The following is a 21,343-nucleotide window of genomic DNA, read 5'->3' as shown; positions in this document are numbered from 1 at the left end:
TTTCATACTACTTTCCATATGATGACTACACTCCAGCCAAAGTGCACATTGAGTGCTTTCTGAATTCATCCCATATTTACATTCCACTGTGTCTTTATTCAATACCTCTATTCTAATTAGAATTACTTTATTCAGTTATTTACATATTGAAATCTTTATCTACCAAGGACATTTCATGTTTTGTCTTCAAATTAAAGACTTTTCTGATTCCCTTACATTAGAGATTCATTATTTTTTTTTGAGTGTGTCTTGAACCCCATTGGGAATCTGATAAAGCATTTTACTCCTTCTCAGGAAAAAAATGCATAAAATAAACTATAGAGGATTGCAAAGGAATTCAGTTTTACTGAAATACAGTTATCAATATATCCCATATTCCATGATTACAGACCCCATTGAAATCTATCCAGGAAATAATCTTGAAAACTCATTATTTAGATAAATTCAGCCTTTTCTTTCTCAGGATTTTCACAATTTCCAATACCCCCTTTACGCATTTATATATAATTTTAATTCTATATTTTGCATGCTTGACTTATCTCCCTAACTAGATTATAAACTCTCCTGGTTAGAGACCATGTATTATTATTTTTTTTTATATTCCCTAGTGTTTGGTATAGGATCTTTGTAATAAAAAATGTGTTAAAATGACAGTGAAAAGATAACAAAAGCATATAGAGAATGAAACCAGTGGCTACATAATTTGGATGATTTCACTGGTCAATTTATGAACAAACAATATAAAGGTCCTGAAATGTACCTACAATAGAGAACATACAACATGGTGGGTAGGGCACTGGATTGTGGAATAAGGAGAATCTGGTTTCAAATCTTGTCTTGTTCACTCATTAATTCAGTGACACAGGGCAAATCATTTAACATCTGTATGCCTCAGTTTCATTATTTGCAAAACAGGAAGAAATGGATTTTAAGGCCTACAAGTTTTCTTACAGTATTAAAGATATGTTCCATTCTTTACTAGCACCAGTTATGAAAATGAGGAAGGAAATTATTTTGGCTATAGCTTTACAAAGAAACAAGTTCAAGGTAATTATTTGTTCTCATTTTATCAGGAATTTCAACTCAAAATGAAAGTTTAAGTGTGGATTTCCCCTCTATTAAGTAAATAAAACAATTTTCTAGATAGCATAGAGATTCCATGATATGGTGGGAAGACTGTCAGATTTGGGGGAAAAAAAAGATGTGAATAAAAACCCAATTCCTATGTTACTTAACTTTTCACCTTGAAGATACTGAGGCATAGTGTTAAAAAAGGAGGATTGGATGACATGACCTCTATTACCTCTTCAAGCTCTCTATCTTTGATAGGATTATCATATCAACAAAAATAGGGAATAAACTCAACCTTTTCCATTGTATGGGGGGAAAGAAAGTAAGGACATAAAACTTCTTTGGATAACATACAACATGCTATATATTTCAACCCTTGTTAATGTGGAGAGAGGATAACATAATATAGTGAAAATGGCATTTAACTTGGAGACAGAAGGTTGAGTCAGAGTTCTTCTGTTAACTAGTTATTTAAGTAATTCCATGTCATATCTCTCAGCATCATATTTCTCACTATAAAATGAGACTGTTAATAATTATTGGAGCTAACTTATTGGTCAAAAGGATTCATTGATTTACTTAGGCTTTATCAAATACCTACTCTGTGCCATTCACTTGGATAGGTAGTAGAGAAATATAAACAAATATTGAATATTATTTACCTCAAGGAGCTTATGTTTATGTGTTCACATGGTTTGTGCTTTAAATATGCATCTATATAGGGAGAGAATAAAATTAATGATGAATAGCATTATTAATTAGTAATATTTTTGTGAATATTATTTTTTTTGAACTCTAAACTCTGAAAGTCAGAAAGTTCAGTTGTCTTTTCTTAAGACAGGATGAAGACCTCTACTTTTTTTCTATAAAAATCGCATCCATTTTCCTAAAGGGTTTTTGCAATTACATGTCTTTTTCTTCTTGCTAGATATATCACCTAGATTTGGAGTGCCTTGGACTACAATAGCGGAAAAAGTCAGTGAAAACATGATTGAGAAAGCTTATAGTTTTCTAGCCAAAACCTGAGTTTCATAAATTAGCTGACATTCCATTTCTTAAAATACCAAGGAGGCCAGGTCAGGCACATTTCTCTAGCTTAGTGAAGTTGGAGGTAGGTATCCACCCACTTGAGGAATATGAGAAGAAGTTGAGATCTCTAAATCTACTTCCTATTTTAAAATATTTACCAACCATAACTTCCAGGGGAGGTCCAAATGGGGTACTGTGAGGTGTATCAGAAAGAAGATGCCATTCACATAAGACTATGTTAGATTCTTGTTTCAAGGCCTTTCTGTGAAGAGTCACACATGATTGACCCATTCATTCTTTATTAATAGATCACATACCTCCATTTATAAATAATGTAACAAATAAGAAAAGGAGTTGATTTTATAAATGAAATCAATTAAACAGATGATATATTAATTAAATTGATAAAAAAGAAAGAAGAAAATCAAATTACTAGTATTAAAAATGAAGAGGGCAAGATTATAACAAATGAAGAGGAAATTAAAGCAATTATTAGGAGTTATTTTGCCCAATGGTGGTCAAGAAATCTGATAATCTAAATGAAATTGATGAATATTTAAATATAAATTTCCCTGATTAACAGAAGAGAAAATAGAATACTTAATTCCATCTCAAAAGAAATTGAATAAGCTATCAATGAACTCCCTAAGAAAAAGAGACCCAGGATTGGATGCATTTACAGGTGAATTCTCACAAATATTTAAAGAACAATTAATTCCAATACTATATAATTTACTCAGGAAAATATCTGAGGATTGGACTCTACCAAATTCTTTTTGAAACAAAAATGGTACTGGTCCCTAAACCAGAAAGAACAAAAACAGGGAAAGAAAACTATAGACCATTATCCCCAATGAATATTTATGAAAAAATCTTACACAAAAGTAATAACCAGAAGAATGCTAGCTCATTATTCTTAAGAAACACACATTTACCTCAGATATTATTGGCAAAAGAAATAGAAACTTGGTAAACTTTTTATGATTTTACTTATTTCTGTATCTATCATACTTTTTCAAATCACATATATTATTTTTCCTCTGTATTCCTTATGATAATTCCTTAGAGCTTTGGAGTGCAAATTTCAGTGAAAAAAATTTTCCAGGGAATATAACATGCTTCTGTTCTTGGTTTTGATCAACTGTGAAAGAACAAACATGCCATATTTATGACTAATAAGTCATTATGCCTTTAAAAAGCAAAATATGGCCTTTTTTATCAGCTCAGGCATATTAGATGGAGAATAGTCTTATCACATTACTGTAATTTTTACAGTAGAGTTTCTAAAATGAGATGCCTTTAAGGATTTGGATAGGAGAAATGCTACAAAAACAAGGCTCAAGCAAATCAGGAGAGCTGCAGAACAGTGGAAAACAACAGTAAGACACAAGCCAACTTGGCATGTAATATTTAGAGACAGTAAGCAAGTGCCTTTTAAAGCAAAGTCATTAGGAATATCAGGAGGTAAAGAGGCAGGCTGAGGAGCAGGGCTGAATTCTAGCACTTACAGCCAGTAGGAAAAAGTGCTCTCATTTCATTCACCTGCTTTGGAAAAATTACTCTTCACACACTTGTTTTTCCTACCTCAGCTATGCCTATGTGCCTAAGTAATAGCAATTAATCAGCAAGTTGAATATTCATAGAAAGGTTTTTAAAGATATGGAAAAAATGTGTATGTGAATATGTATATTTATGTATACATGTATATACACATATGCTCTCCAATATATCCTACACATGCATATATGTACATAAACATATAGATTCTCACTTAAAAACTCCTGCTTCCCATATATGTATGTATATATACATATTTGCATATATACACCTGTTTATGTGTGTCACATATAAATATGTAGTTTTTAACTTTTAAAAAGCCTTTCCTGTCACACATAACATTTATACACACACACATACACATATATAAATATATATATATATATATACACATGCACATAGATATATATGTGTGTGAAAAGTAACTATAGAAGCAAATTGTAATTGGAATGGATCAAGGAATTTTATTTTAATTTAAAAACTTAACATACTATAAATTTTTGCTCTTTCTATAAATTGTATGTTTCTGTGACATGAGCAACAAAAAAGTGCCCTTGAGGGGGGCAGCTGGGTAGCTCAGTGGATTGAGAGCCAGGCCTAGAGATGGGAGGTCCTAGGTTCAAATCTGGCCTCAGCCACTTCCCAGCTGTGTGATCCTGGGCAAGTCACTTGACCCCCATTGCCTAGCCCTTACCACTCTTCTGCCTTGGAGCCAATGCACATTATTGACTCCAAGATGGAAGGTAAGGGTTTAAAAAAAAAGTGCCCTTGAAAACTTCTTCCTAAGCATTCACCTTTATTTATATAGGCAAATATTATAGTACCTGAATGAAATATAAGCTCCTTGAAGTCAAGCATTAGTTGTGCTCTTGTCTTTGTATCCCTAGTGCTAAACTAGGCATCTTTCAGAGAGATGGAGGTTAATAAATGCTTGTTGAATGAACAGTTAAGAGCACAACTGCCCACAAGCCCACATATGTGCCTCTTGCTCTTCCTCTAACTTAATGAAGAACTTTCCAAAATAGAGAACTTAAAGAGGATAAATATTAAATATTCTTGATAAATGTATATATTCAGAAGTCCATGAGAAATGGATTTAACTGAAGGTCTTTAAATGTCATTCAAATTATTAAAACATTCTCAATATAGGCATACACCTTCAACCACCATTTCCAGGGGCCTATCTACATTCTGGAAGCAATTTATCAATATTTTTTACATAATAAACAAAGTAACCATATAAGTTCATTTAAATCATGTGAGCATTATTTATTATTTACTCTCTCAAGATGAAATTTAGATATTGATAAAACAATTATCTTCCTTTATTTAAATAGCAGATGGGTATCTCACTAGACATGCTTAGATTGTCTCATTAAAAGGAAAAAAAATATGTTCTCAATAAGAGGAAGTACAAAAATTGCCCTAGGAAATTGAAATAATATAGTCATAATAGTATGTGTAACTTAATAAACATGTTACATCTGATAAGCTGAGGGCTTTACAGAGGCTCAATTTAATTTGCATCCCATTACAACTGTATCTTTTTCTTGCACAAACTTCACTTTAAGTCAGTGTGGAGGTGTGCAAAGTGGGGTTGAGAATCTAGTGATTTTTTTTAAACATCCTGAGATCTTCAGATGACAAGAACTGTTTAAGTACAAAGGTATCATCATCTTTTCAACATATTTAATGACACCAATCACTTCATTGCTAATGCCTATCTGGATCATCTAAGATGAATGTTTAGGTTCTAGTTCCTTTTCAATCTTCTTTACCCCCCATAAGAAAAAAAATCCAGAAATGTGAGGGAAAACCATCTCATTCACAAGGGGATATGTGACAATCCATATGAATAGTAAAATCTACAATAATTCTACACCAGGTGTAGGTCATGTAAACAGTTTAATTCACAACTTAAGCATAGACCATCAACTAGAATGATTGACAATCACAAAGGTACATTGTCACTTTCTAATACTGTGCTTTCTCTCCTCCATATTTTTTTTATAAAAAGATCATCAGGTTGTCTATTTTGCTCATATATAACAAATGTATGTGGGGAGAGCAAAAGCAATCCTAATACTACTGCATTTTCTTGTGGTTCTTTAAGAGTTTTTCTTTTAATTTTATTCAGAATGTTTTTTTCTATCATAATTCTCTGCTCAAACTGGATGATATTAGAAATTAATTATTGTTAATTAGTTTAGATTAAGAAGTAGAGAAGCTGGCTTGAGAAATAATTGGAGTTTGATGCAGATCTAAGACAGAATATACATTTCAAATGTTGACACTGTGTGTGGGAGGTTTTTCTGTGGCAGTTGGTCTCTGGGAGTGGCAGTTCTTGGAGGGGGTAGCCCATCCTTACTCTCTCTTGGTGTGCTGGGAAGAGGTGACATTTTTTCTCTCTCTCCTCATTATCTGAGGTAGAAGGAAAGGAGGGAAAACCTGAAGGAGCTAAGTGATTTTCGTTTTCCAACTTGGAAAACACTAGAGTACATAAATTGTTTTTTGTTTTTGTTTTTTTTCTGAGAAGACCAAAGAAAGACCTGGTCTTTTGTTTGAACTCTGAGTCTGCTAAGGTTCAGAGTCCTAACTTGGTTCTTGCTGAGGCTCAGACAGCTAGCCATTGTTATTTTATAACTTGGAGACAAAGTTAAGAATTATATACTTCATATAAGGATAATAGTGCTTAGTTTACTGTAGAATGGTGAAAATTGGGGTTAGTCATATCAAGAAGGATCAGTGTAGTCTGTGAAACAGGAGAAACAGTTCCTTACAGAACCAAGGACTTTTATTTGGGTGGAGTTAGAAATCCTTTTTTTTTTTAATTCTCATATTCTCAATAAATACTTTATTTTTATATAACAAGAGTCTCCTTGGTGTCCTTGCACCTGACCCTGAAGAGAAGTTCACTTATGAGCTTCATTTCAATTATATAATCTGAAGATACTTTGTTAGCAAAACAAAGTAATCAGTTTATAATCAATAATCAATTCACTTGATTATTATTTTTAAACTGGGCACAAATATAAGTACATTTTTAATTAAGCATTTAGAAGGAGTAAGAATAAAGGGTCTTTTCTGAAACTCAAATTTCAACTGTAATATTAATGTCCCAGAGCCAGAAGTAGAATATCTAGAACATTCATTAATATTCACAGGAATATTTAAAAATTAATATATTTTGGTACAAGTAATATTTTGTAATTCCTACTACTATTATTCACTGTGGAGTAGAGGTAACCTTGGGGTTATGCAAATGATGCCAACAGAGTATAAAAACTCAGATCTTTGCAAGGTGAAAATGCTTTGCGTATGGGCCCAGAAATATCTCTGAACCCTCCAGGAATTGTATAAATTCAGAAAATTTAATTATTATAAAGATGGATTTCTGGTGATGATTTTTCACATACCATTTAATGACTTTTTTAATAAACCAAAGCAAGGACCCATTGCATACATCAAGGATGGGAGGGGTACCCATGGTGATTAAATTAAGATCTTCTGAGGTACTAAATAAATGAAAATATTTTGAAAAGTAATTTTCTAGTTTCATTTATTCCAGAACTGTGATTTTATTGGTAAGTGAATTCTCAAGAAGGAATCTTCTTTGTCACTGCAAATCAAGAACTTATTCTTCAACTTAAGTTCTTTCAGCAGTTATATAAAACATTCAGATTTTGAATGACTTGTCCAGGGATAGATACCCAGCCAAAATGTATCAGAGGTAGAAGCTATTAAATTCTATTGAGCACAGGTTCTAATGATTTCAACTTTCTAGCCATTATGTTATGCTATCTCTCAAAACCTGATTTTTATATGTTTCATTGTGTCACAGGTTTATAGACTGTTGAGTCAGATGACCTCAGAACAGAATATTATTCTTCTTAACTTTAGGCTAATAAACCATGATCTATTCCTATTTCACTTGTAATTTACTGGGTAAAGGCTCAGTTTAGAATCACAGAATGTCTGAGTTGCAAGAATATCAGATAACTGATCCAAATTATACTTTCAAAAGTTTTCTCTTTTTGACACACTTAAAAATGATAACTTATTTTTGTCTCAATTATTTGATGGAGAAAAAACACTCTCTCTTGAAGGTAGTCATTTTAAGTCTTTTTTATGACAACTGTAATTAATAGAGACATTTTCCCCATATTAAGTCTAAATTGCTTTTATTTTTTTCATCTGTGATCAGATTCAGTTTCTCTTCATAATGAAAGATTTTCAAGTATTTGAAGAAAGCAATTATTTCCTTTACTCTCCCTAACATTTGTTTGTCCATATTAAAATATCCCCACTTACTACAATTGATTTTCATATGGCATGAACTTAATAATCTTTGCCATTCTGACTGTCATCACATTTCATCAATTAGTGTCCTTCATGGGATGTATGGAATGTTGTATCACTATAGTGAAAGAGAAACCAAAACCTAATTCTACTTAATTATGTTGTATTTGTCTTTTATTGATATAATTCATTATTCAAGTTAATTATTGTTGATGTATCTGGAGATATAAAAGGAAAATCAGAGAGGAAATGCATCATTGGGAAAGGAATTATGCCCATTCACAACATGAGAGTGAGAAAGAACTCTTGGATAGTCTGAGTGCTTCACTGGTGTACATAAAACATAATGAAGATTTAATAATTACCACCAATTCTTTTGGCCCATTCTCTATGGAAGATAAATAGAAGAATATGGATAAAAATCATGAAGGATTTAAGATTGGATGACTATATGAAAAGATATTATGAAGACATGCTCCTATTGATGAGATTAATAGAGAGGGTCAATTAAAGACTTAAAACTAAATTTCCATCATTAAATACACACATACATATATATATGTATAAATAATTATACATCACTAAATATACCTATTTAGCGATGTACACTTATTGATATATCACTTAGTGAAATGTACACACACTGTATGTGTGTATATATAGTATATATAATATTCTGTATATTTTACATTATTGCTTTTTTCATTATTATTTGAGTCCATTCTTTGAATTCCTTCTGACAGCAGTCTGCCAACACTAGCTGTATATTTAATTTCCTTATTTTAAATACCACTGAGATTTTCAGTGATGGCAAGTCAGTGAAGTCTCTGTTAGAGACTGAGCACACAAATTGAAACCCTCATGCCATATGTGAGCCCCTGCTTTACCCCAGACATGGGGAGGGATGAAGTTCTCCCATTGTGCTGCTGAGAAGAAGACATGTGAGAAATGTCCTCAGGTACTCATGGAAAGGGGAAGGGAGCAGCGCCTTCAGGACTCTCGGGCATGTGTGCCATAGGTTTGCTATGTAGGAGCTATCTTAACTATTAAATTTAATGGTTTTATCACAGTATTAATTTTGCTTGCTTCATTGACAGCTTTTAACATTGCTAACCATATTTTTCTTTTCAGTTGCCTCTCCTCCTATGGCTTTCATAATTCTGATCTCTCCTCTTCCTCTTGTTATTCCTTTGACCTAATCAATCATCCATTTTTATTCCCACTGATGTAGGTATTTCTTTAAGTTGTATACTTGATCACCCCCCCCCCATGCCTCTGTGCCAAACATTTCATTTAAGATGGATCTCCAATTTAGTCTTAATTCCCTCTTAAACTTCAGTCCTACATTTTTACCAATCTTCTATATATGTAATCCTCTATATCCAATAGGCTTCTCAAACTTAACATGTCAAAAACTATTTGAATATCTACTCTTATAAATTAAATCCATCTCCAAACTTCTGGCTTGTGTTTAAGATATTTTCCTAGTTGCTGAGTTTCATAACCATCATAACATCATTTATATCTCTTTCTTTTTTTCTATTCTTAAGGCAATCATCCTAGTTGGTATCTTTATCACCTCTTGTCTCAGTTACTTTCATAGCCTCCTGATTGGTCTTCCTTCTCCCTGTCACTCCACACCCAATTCTCCTTCAATTTATCTTTCACATTGCTGCCAAAATAACTTTCCAAAAATATTGGGCTTACAAACCCACTCATCTCAAAAACTTTTGGTGGCTTTCTAATACTTCTAGGATAAAAAATGAACTAACAGCATTTAAAGCTCTTCACAGTCTCTTTAAAACCTCCTATCCAAGTCTGATTTTATATCTTTGGGCATTCTATCTCCAGACCAAATTGGACTTACTAGCTGCTTTCTGAATTAGATTTCTCCATCAATAGACTCCATGTATTCCTTTAGGTCATCCTACTATACTTACCTTAATGAATTCTATAGGTAGGTACTACCTAATTTTTCAAAAAATTATATATGTATTAAGCATATAGGTGTTCATATACATGTTTACAAATAGATGATATAGAAAAATGATAGAAAAATATAATATTGAAAATAATCAGCTGAATATGTGACACCTTTTAATTAGAGATAGCAGGAATATGTAAAATGTTAGAAGTGATTAGTTCTTAATACTATGGGCTTTTCCTGAAACAGTCAAAAGAAGCTTTGCAATAAATATCCTAGATATTAACTTAATCATATGAAATTATAGAGAACCTTGAAATTTGACCAAAGATTTACTTGGACTTGTAAGTAAACTTGGACACAGTGCCTTTAGCACTGTCTGGGGGAAAAACTATGTCCTGACTTTGTGAGAAAAGAGTCTCATCGTTTTGTCAGTCTTAACCATGCTAAAGATGAGAGGGTTTACTGGCACAGTTGGATAGTCTCTCTAAACTCACTAAGCTTATTCTATATGTACATTTTGGTTTCTTAATATTAGTCTAAGAAGAAACTAGTTGTTTGGCACAGTGGAAAGAGTGCTGGACTTGGAATCAGAAATATAATCTCAAATTTTCCATCAGTCTCATTGTCTGATCCTAACTTTTCCCAGCTTCACTTTCCTCATATGTAAAATGGAAATAATAGTATTAACCATATTTCATAAGTTCATTGTGAGGGTAAAATGAGATAAAATATGAAGTACTTTGCAAACCTTAAAGTGTTGTATAAGTGCTAATGATTATACTTAATCCCTGTAAAACAAAGAGTTAATGGCAACCTTGAAGCCTCTCTCTACTTATCATTTATATAGCTGATATTTTTACTGCTTATTCATTTATATCTGTCTCCAATTTAGTTGGTGCGTGGCCGAGGATCAAAAAAACATTTAATTAGCTTTATGACCCTGGATAAGTCACTTTACCCTTTTTGCTTCGATTCCCATATTTATACAATAATCTAGAGAAAGAAATGGCAAATTGCTCTAGAATCTTTGCCAAGAAAATCTGAAATTGGGTCATGAAGAGACAGACATGAGTGAAAATGAATGAACAACAACAACAACAATTTAGTTGCCAAGTAAAGGCAAAATTTAGGGTTCTTCATATCCCTGGAATTCTGAAAGAAAATGAGTAAGAATCCAGCATTTTGTTCTTGTGGTCACATGGACAGGAACAATAAAGGACAGGCTGGCATGGATGAATCATAATTTCTATCATCAGAGGGAAAAATCTAATAGTGGAATCAGAGATCCTTTGAAGAATTTGACTTTTTGAATCTTTACAGTAACAGATGAGAAGGAATATCTACATTATCCTAAAATGAATATTTTTGATAGGGTAATTCCTTCCACAATTTACCATTTTATAAAAACATAGGGTCATCTAAAAATAAACCTGGGAAAACTCAGTGGTTTTTTACTCAAGCTTAGAGACAGGACATTATCCTGAGTTCAAATTTGGCCTTAGACACGTCTTAGTTCTTTAGTTCTGTGGCTCTGGAAAAATCACTCAAACCCCATTGCCTGATCCTTACATCTCTTCTTGGCCTAGAACCAAAATGCAGTATTTATTCTAAGGTGAAAGGAAAGCATTTAAAGAAATAAACCTGGCTGGAACCTTAGAGATTGCCAAGCTCAATTCCTTCATTATTTCAGATATATTAATTCATTTTCTCATATCTTTAAGGGAAGATTGAACCTGTGCAGTCTTGCCGTGAACCTAATTCTTGCTATAATTCTACATTAAAGAACTCAGTCATATATTCACCTTTTGCTTTATATTTATCATTTTCCTTTCTTCTTTTTCTTTCCCCTCTTCTATTTTATGGAGATACACAAGGGGGAGGTTAGATGGTAGCATTAAATTTTGCGACTGAAATGCACATCCCAGAATCTCTTACTTCAGTCACTCCTTGTGGTAGCTCACCTTTTTTGTTTATTTACTTATTTCCCTTCTCCAGAAAATGAAATTACTTTTATTAGTTCAAATGCAATTTACCTCATATTTTTTTCATTTTATAATAAAAATACTTGAGATCATCGCTAAAGGCAGTAACACTCTTTTAAATAACTTTCCAGTGCTCTCTAGAGGTATTCTTCAAATTGGTAACAGAGTTCTTTGCACACAGTAGATGGTCAATAAATGAATATTGAATTGAGTTAAATCTTAACATGAATGAGAAACATTAAATGAAAAAAGCATTCACTTACATTAATTATTTAATAAAGCAATATCTACTTAGTAATTTTAAATATTTTATTTTATTGTTCATCCATGCTGGGGTTCATAAGGAAAAGACTATAAAATAAATTAATGAGGGCCCCTAATGTGATAAACTAGAATTAAGCTAAATGAAATTAGGAATTTGGATGAATCAATGTTTTGTTTTGTTTACAAAGATTCTGTATGTGATATATAAGATTAAAAACCATGGCAGGCTAACTACATGCCAAAGAAAAGTGAGTTAAGGAAGATAAATGCTATAAATGTCAAAAGAGAAATCTACACCTAAAGGAAAAGGGATCATATACTCTTTGTCACTATTAAGTTCCTTATAAAAATCCAAACTACTCCAAGATAAATTAGTTGACATTAAACTTTTATGGTTGAAAATTAAAAGCAAAGGAAGGTTGGGTTGATCCAAAAAAATTAAGTTACTTAAAAAAAGATGTCCCCAAATGGAGAAACTTTCATTTGGTTAAATGAAATCAGGAGGCTGCCTGGAATGAAATATCTTGTATTTAAAATATTTCCCCATAATAGAAAAGTCTGATGCACCCTACAGTACATCATCAATTTCTCTCATAGATCATATTAGTAAAGATTTATTGAGATACTAAAAACACAGGCAGCTTCCACCAATAACTTCTCCAGAGACTTGTAGTAGCCTTTGGAACTGAATAATATTCATTCTCTTCACATATCTCCACCATTCCTCAGCAGTAGCAGCAGCAGCTGCTGCTGCAGCATAATTTATATAGTGCTTTAAGTTTTACAAAATCTTTTACAAGAAATATTCATTAGATTTTCATGAACACCCTGGGAGGATAAGGGATATTGTTATCCCCATTTTACAAAATAGAAAACTGAGGAAGATAGAGGATAAGTGGCTTGTAAAAGATTTTACAGTTCATAAATATCTGAAGCTGGATTCAGACTCACGTATTTCTGATTCCAGGTCCAGTAAACTAAATTCTGTGCCACCTAACTGCCAGCATATATCCATATATCCACTCCTGCAACACAGACACTTCAGAAACACACACACACACACACACACTCAATAAGGTTTATAGTTAGTAACACAACCTCTTGTCCCCCCAAAAAATAAAAAAAAAAGAAAATCTGAACATCATGCTTGAGTTGCTGATATGCATATTTTGGGACATATAATCAGGCTACTCCACCTACTCAGGTATTTTCTATCCCTGAGTGCATATATGTTTTTCTTGGCCCAAGATAGTAAGCACCCTTTGAGGCTTCAAATGTATTTGGTTTGTGGAGCTGGCTTTTTGGGCTATGAAAGGCACTAATTCACACTTAATCCCAGGGAGCAGAAAGAGCTATTCTATGTTCCTTACTAATCTAGGGGATGGTGTCTTTGTGTTGCCATCTTCTTTTCGTAGCACAGCTCCCTACCTAGAAATCTTATGGTAAATCAGCAAAAGAATGAGAGGAAAAAAGTAGTTTAGAGAGAAAATTACATGATGGGACTGTATAAATGATGACAATAACAGAATTAGTAATGTAGACATCATGGGTATGTACACTATATATGGAAATATATAAAGCTGTATATTTATACATATATACGTGGCTATAATATATATATGAACTTATCAGGATATTTATCTAATTGATGTACACAAATGTTACTGAGAAAATTAGTGTTTACAAAATGCACACATATATACAAAAATACATACATACATTATGGTCTGTTAGGTATCTTAGATGACACAATCAATGGAACACTAGATCTGGAGTAAGAAAGGTTCAGGTCCAAAAAAGTTTCTGACACTGACTAGCCATGGAACCTTTCTTGTGCAAGTCACTTGACCTTTCTTTGTCTGAGTTTTCTCCTCAGTAAATTGGGGGAAACAACAGCACTTACCTCTCAGAGTAGTTGTGAAGATCAAATGAGACAACATTTGACATGTACTTAGTACAGTGCCTGGCATGAAGTAGGCACTATATAAAGACTGGTTGTTATTTATTACTAATTATCTATTAACAATAGCTAGCTACTTACCTATATTATTATTATTATTATTGCTATGTATCTTGACATATACATATACAAATAGAAGTATATGTATCTCAGATTGTGTAATGAATTCAACCCCAATTTCCTGCAGCCTTTTGTCTACAACTCCCAGTGCCACATTTTGTGGGAAGGGAACAGAGTGAGATATGAAATAATTTAAACAAAAGGATTACAAATGGTTAAAAGGAATTACCTAGTAATTAAAAGACTTTACTAGTCCTAAAAATTCAGCAGTCGCTACTCTCACCATGAAAGGAAAAATAAATATTCCAATGAATAATTCTTTGGTCAACAAACTTGGGAAAAGAAAATATTAAACAGACACACACACACAAGTAGATAAAATGTTCTTCTAAGCATATTTGCAATTAGTCATTAAGAAAATTCATGTTATATTTTACATACCTATATGAGAAATTTGACAGATAAACCACTATAGACTTTTGAAATTCTTCTCCTCATAATTAGAAATCAATTCATACCAATTTACATATGCCAGGGAAATAAGTACTTTTTGAAAGAGTAAAAGCAACCCATCTTGGGGGAAAATTGCAATTGAAATTTCATTTTCATGCCAAATTTCTATGCCATGATAAAGTAAAATTAAAACATAAACTGCAAGGGGTTTGAGGAAGAGAAAGACATGCTATGAGGTCAACAATTGTCACAAAATCCATATTTAACTTGCTCTAACATAAATCCTAAAATGATTGATGCAATTAATGTACACTCTTATGGACCCTGTGCTATTTTTAAAGTGATTCTATTAATCATTTGAAACTTGGAATAATTCCTTGAACAACTGTTCAGATTCTACATCCTTCTATTATAGCCAATATAACCTAAGTGAACCATTAAGTATATACTGAAAAATTATAGAAATGATGATCAGCACATTCATTTGTATGAGTCATTATTCAATGTATCAAACAAAATAATGTTTATAAAATCCTAAATCACTGCAGTGCTTCTGCAGTATTTTTTTTAATTTCTGAAAATATTTGTACTATAATGTTCAAATTAAAAGTTTCTAGTAACCCCATTAAGCATACTTTGAAAAAATATAAACAACAAAATGACAGAGACTAAAGAATTGCATAAATACTGATGATATGGAGCAGATTTTTCAAAAAAACATACAACTGATTGCCAGAAATATGATTTCCATTGGTAAGAGCCTTACAAATTTGGCCTTTTGGAAAGGGAGAGTAGTTTTCTCCAGAAAGATCCATAGAAGTTTAAAAAGAGAAAATAATATAATTTTCAGAACAAATAAAGTTTTTCATCAAATTTTTTTTCAGATCATTCAGACACATTTTACAATGCTACAAATATTATTCAAACTTTTAATGCTTCTTTGTATATTTAGTGATTTTTGACCATAGAATTTTCCTCAAAGTACATGTTTTAGAATAATGAAAGTCAATTGAATTATTTGCTTTCCTTATATGTCATAAATGTTTTTTACTGTCAGTATTTACAAAGGGCATATAGCGAAAATATGCATTTTTCATTAAATGGTTATTTTTCACCCACAAAAATCAATCTGATGAGAAAAAGTCCAAAATATGAAAATTCCATGAATAAACATTTGTGGAGGAAATAAAGGGAGAGTGTCTACTCACCAGTTGTGAAATTATATCTAGCTGAAAATCCCATAGATTCCAGCTCTCCATCAGCAAAAAATTTAATCCACAAGAATCTGCCACTGGATTTTATTACAGGTGGATTTTGCTGTCCACAGAAACGTCCAATGATTGGAGAAAATCCAAAAGGTCCATCTCGCACTTCAATATGATCAAATTTACACTCCCAAGAGGGTTCAATAGAGTACTTTTCATCAAAGTAAAGTTCAATACATTGCCTTGGGGCAGCTGAAAAGACAAGGTGAGAAACCATTATTTACTAATCTTGTTTAGTTTTAATTTTCTGATGCATCTCTGATTTTCCCTGAAGATCTGATATCCAAATCATAACTGCTACAGACACTCAAAAATGAAAATCAAACACTTGTATTCTGGTAAATTCAAAAGAGGAATGCTTTTCCCAGGAGGTTTCCACATTTCCACAAGGAAATTCTAAGTGTTCCTTGGAGAAAAGAATTGATAATGGTAAACAAATCTAATGGGTTATTTTCTCCTTTGCTCATGAAAAGGGAGCAGTTAAGCTTCATCTTGGGATTAGAAGGAAAAAATCCTTTCTTCTACAATTTCCCCACATTTCTTGAAATAGCCTTTCTTGTGGATGTATCAGAAAATTGCTTGGTTCTCATTTTATAGACGGCCTCTACAGAGACATAAAGAACATTCCTTGAGAAATCAATTAATATACATATATTATTACGCTTTATTTTCATGTTCCCTTCTGTCCAGATTCTTATATACAATTCTTTTATGTCTACATGTTAGCAGTAACAGCTATGAAAGAGTAATGATATTGGGACTGATATTAGTTTTCTACTCAATTACCTCTGAAATCCACTACAATCTGGAGGATATGCAGATTAAAATGTTGCAAATTTCTTACTAGTTGAAACTGCCTGACTAAGAGAAGTTTCATTCCTGAAATGAAAAAATTGTCAATTGCTACATTCCTATTAGTTGAACTCTTAAAAAACATAGTAAAAATATTTTTCTTCTGAAATTCTTTACTTCTACCAAATAGCTGAAAAAAAGAAAATCAATCATTGAAGTTTTTAGAAATAACCTTATTTCAAAACATGTTAACTTCCTTTCTATACATTTTGTGGGTCTGAATCTTTATGCATTTAGTTTTATTTGTCTCCATTTTCAAGGGAAACATCCCTTTTTCCACTGCCAGAACTAGAGTCTTCTTTGGAGCAAATGATTTTGCTCTCTCAATCATTTACTATTGTTTTCATCGTTAATACATCTCTTTTCGGATTCCTTACCTCTATCTATAACCATGCTCAAGACTTCGCCTCAAAAATCATATCAATAAACCAAACATACAAAATACTTCTCTAGACCTTACAATTCTTCAATCTTTTTCTCTTTCCTGTATGAATACATTCTAACATTACATATTACCTACTGTTATTTTCCTGCCACAGACTAGATTTTGTATCATTTGTATTATAATACTACTTGTTAAAATTTCTCCACATTTTCGAATTTTGTGGTCTATTTTTTAAGAAAATCCTCAGCTTTCCATTTATGTATGATACAATCAGCCACTCATTACTCTTCTTGAAATTCTCTTACCCCTAGCCATTCATGACTGTAACTTTTTTTGTTTCTTTTTTTACTTCTCTGATGATTCCTACTTCAATTGCTACATGATTTTTCCAATTCTTCTTGATTTAGTACCAGACTGTGCATTTTCCTTAGGACTAGAACTTCAGATATTTCACTTATGTCAATTCATGGATTTTTTTGGGTCTATTCTTATAGCTTCAATGATCAACTCTATGAAAATATTTCCTTTTTAATGTTGAGATCCTGTTTCTCCTTTGAGTTTCAAGTTTGGGTTTCTAAATGTCTATTGCACCTTTCTATTTCAACATGCCACTCATTTCAAATTTAACATAAAAAAATAAACTCACTGTTGCTCTCAGTACCTATCCTCTACTTCACTCTCCCCAATCATCTTCTTTATCTCACTGTCTTATATTTAAATAATTTTGTCTGCCAGTTATTTATCACATTCTTCCTATATACCTTACTAAATGATGGTTGTTGGAATATGAAGTCCAAATTGTTTTTTTAAATATCCTTCCCATGACAAATGTTATTGTACATGGCATATAAAACATAAATATGAAAGTATTTTAATCAATTCAATATACTAGAAGTCTCTTTTGTGACTCCTTTCCTTTATTCCACCTTATGTTCAACAACTGCCACATAAAAATTTACTTTTACAATACTATTCTAATTTCCCCTATAATTTGAAATTGAAAAAATGCTACACAAAAACATTGTGTGAATTACTGGGATACAAAGACAACAATAGAATATTTTTTCTTAAAAAATTATTTTTTTCTATTGGCTCTACCTTAGTACAAGCCTTTAATATCTCATGCCTTAATAATTCTCTGATGTTTCCACAAAGCTTAGATTATGGAGTATGCCCCCATTACCAAAATTCAAGATTTTTCATAATTTGATATTCATATTTAATTAATTATTATGTTCCATTATTTCTTAGTACACATTCTATGGTTATCACATAGGATTATTGCCTATCCCTTCTCAAACCTCCTTCTTCCATGGTTTTATTCATGTTGATCTTGGTCAATAGAAGTCCTATCTACTCATTCCACTTTCTATTGAAATATATTCATCCTTCAAAGAAGACTTCAATATCACCTCTTCCTTGATGACTTCTCTTATCATTAGAGCTAGTTGCAATCTCTCCCTGGTCTAAACTCCTTAAGTTTCCTATTGTACCACTCCTTTGGCATTTATCTTAATTATTCATATATGCTATACCTTAGTTCTGATTAGAGCAAATGGTAAATTCTCTGAAATGATCTCAAGTATTCATATTTGCATTATTTGAAGATATGATTATGCAAAATATATTAATTGGTTCCAACCCAAAAGGAGTTCAAAATTGGATTCTTTTTGTTTATTTTCAACTCCAAAGTCATGTATCTGCAATATGTATGCCAATTCAATTTAACCTCTATTTAAAAAAATGTCAATGTTGTTCAGCTATATACAATGCATATGACAAAGTGAATAGATAACTACTCCCAGAATTATGTTAACTTGGGTTCCAATCTTGCTTCTGACATACTTTGCCTCTTCAACCTCTGCAAAATCATTTAACTCATAAATCTCAGCCTCCCCAGGCAACTTTTTCAGATTAAATTAAAAAAAAAAAACTGCCAATCTGTATTGGTAAAGAAAGTTCCTCACTGAAGATTCTCTGTACTTAACAAAATCACACGTTCTATTAAAATGTACTAGAAACATCTAGAAAATATAAAGGAAATAAATGATAAATGTCTATTTTTTACAATTTTATTCTACAACAGATAAACTTGATATGGAATCATCAAAAATATGCATCATGTAGACCAATGGAACTTCAACAAAGTAATAGAAAAGAAAATTTTGGTTGAGGTAGGGAATATTTAAAAGGACTACTTTCTTAAGTTTCAAAAATTCATATTTCTTTCCCAGTTCTATAAGATGTCCAGTTCTTCTTAAAGCATGTCATGTTACTTTATGTTTATATGTGTATTCTCATTTACATACATGATAATTTAAGTTTTTGACATGTTTCTCTTATTTTTTAACCCTTACTTTCCATCTTAGAAGTACTACTATGTATTGGTTCCAAAGCAGAAAAATAGTAAGGCTAGGCATTTGGAGTTAAGTGATTTGCCAGGGTCAAACAGCTAGGAAGTGTCTGGAGTCGAATTAGAATCCAGGACCTTTTATCTCCAGACCTACCTCTCTTTCCTTAGAGCTACCTAATAGCCCCTCTACATAAGTTTTTGCAGTATTCACATTAAATAGTCTAGCTATGCCATGCTGACCAATTTCATTGCTTTACTGGTTTTATCAACTAATCATATGTCTAAGTTCTGGACAGGAATTGTTTACCTAATATTATGACTTTACCCTAGAATAATGATGATGAACCTTTTGGAGATGGAGTGTCAGGCCCTGTTCCCTACCCCACCCACCAGATGGAGTGCTATACCAGTATCCACCTCTACTCCCAGAGTAAGAGCCATGCTCCTCCCCCCAACAAGTGTTGGTCATGCCCTGCCCCCCACCCTTACCCCACATAGGAGAGAGAGAGAAAAAACACTACCATTGGGCTGCTGGGCAGAGGGGAGGATGATGTGAAAAAATGTCATCAGGCATGGTGGAGAGGGAGAGGGAGCAGCTCCACCCAAGTCCCTATGTCTTTGTAGCAACAAACTCTGGGGAAGGTAGGGTGGGGAAGAGCAGCTACATGCCCACCAAGAGTATTCTATGTCCCCTCTTTGGCACCCATGCCATAGGTTCACCATCACTGGCCTAGGTGATATGATAGTCATTATCATTTGACTTTCCCAAATTCTTACACAATATTGTTCTCTGAGAAACTCCTTTATCAACCCATGCTTGAATGATATGGTCTATTGTTATTATCTATAATATATGTATAATGTTTATGCTATGTAGCAAATAATCAGAAGTCTCTTACATATTATTTTAATAATTGTCTCTCATGATTTCCATCATTAAATATTAATTTCTCACTTTACATTCATATGTCATTATTGAAATACATCACCTCATATATACTTGGAAGAATTGTACAGTCTGTACATTCACAAAAATCCCTTAAATCATTCCAAATATATATTTTCCTTAAGATTTGAATTCAACATAGTTTTATCTACACAATCTTGGCTAAAATGATAAAGATAGGTAGAAGGAAGCAACTTTTCTCATAACATGTCTCAATTTACAATTGAGCCAATTATTGATTTTCATAATCAAATGCTTATTTTTCTTAAACACACTTCAACTTTGTCACATTTCATATCTTAAATTGATCACCAAAGTTTCACTTGTCTGTATAATTTCCTCTCAAAGAGATTGGAAGTTGGGAATGTTTTTTTTTTTTAATATAATTCCTTTGTATAATCCAGCACACTAAGCACAAAGCAAGGCATATGTATATGATCAGGAAATGATTGAGAAAATTGGATTATATTTAATTATAATTCCCTCTTCCTCCATTTCAATGACTTAAAACTTTGGTGGTTTGATTTCTCAGCTTACACAGATAATAAGACATATTTTGTAAACATGAGATCAATAGACAACAAATTCTTAATATTTATTGCTTCCCCTTCTTTGTTAATCATGATGTACAAGAACATGTGATGACTTGGGACTTAATTTAAAAATCCCATCTCCACCACTATCAATGTGACCTTAGACAAATTACTTATCCTTTCTGACTTTATAATTCCTTATATATAAAAATGAATGGCCTCCCGGGTTCTTTTAAGCTCTAACCCTATAACCCTCTGGCAAACTGGTATGAAAATGCAGACAATCTTTTTGTCAAGCATATTATATGTGAGGATAGACAGATTTATTTTTTTTTCACTATCTTGAAACACTTACTGATTATTCTCTTTGCATTGAGATAGAATTTTGATATTTTTCCATGTAAAAT

The 21,343-nt window shown here is 32.3% G+C and overlaps 1 protein-coding gene across 3 annotated transcripts in view; it reads right to left on the bottom strand.

Annotated features, from left to right (window-relative positions):
* Positions 1–21,343, bottom strand: part of NETO1 (neuropilin and tolloid like 1) — a 251,045-nt gene that overhangs the window by 208,709 nt on the left and 20,993 nt on the right. For all 3 annotated transcript variants that reach the window (XM_056823587.1, XM_056823586.1, XM_056823588.1), the window contains one exon: positions 15,811–16,059. In XM_056823587.1, the coding sequence (XP_056679565.1) occupies positions 15,811–16,059 (249 nt within the window). The remainder of the gene's footprint in view (positions 1–15,810; positions 16,060–21,343) is intronic.

Source organism: Monodelphis domestica, chromosome 3 (assembly GCF_027887165.1).
Source record: "Monodelphis domestica isolate mMonDom1 chromosome 3, mMonDom1.pri, whole genome shotgun sequence".
In the NCBI taxonomy this organism is placed as follows: domain Eukaryota; kingdom Metazoa; phylum Chordata; class Mammalia; order Didelphimorphia; family Didelphidae; genus Monodelphis; species Monodelphis domestica.
This window is presented reverse-complemented; position numbering and strand designations above follow the sequence as displayed.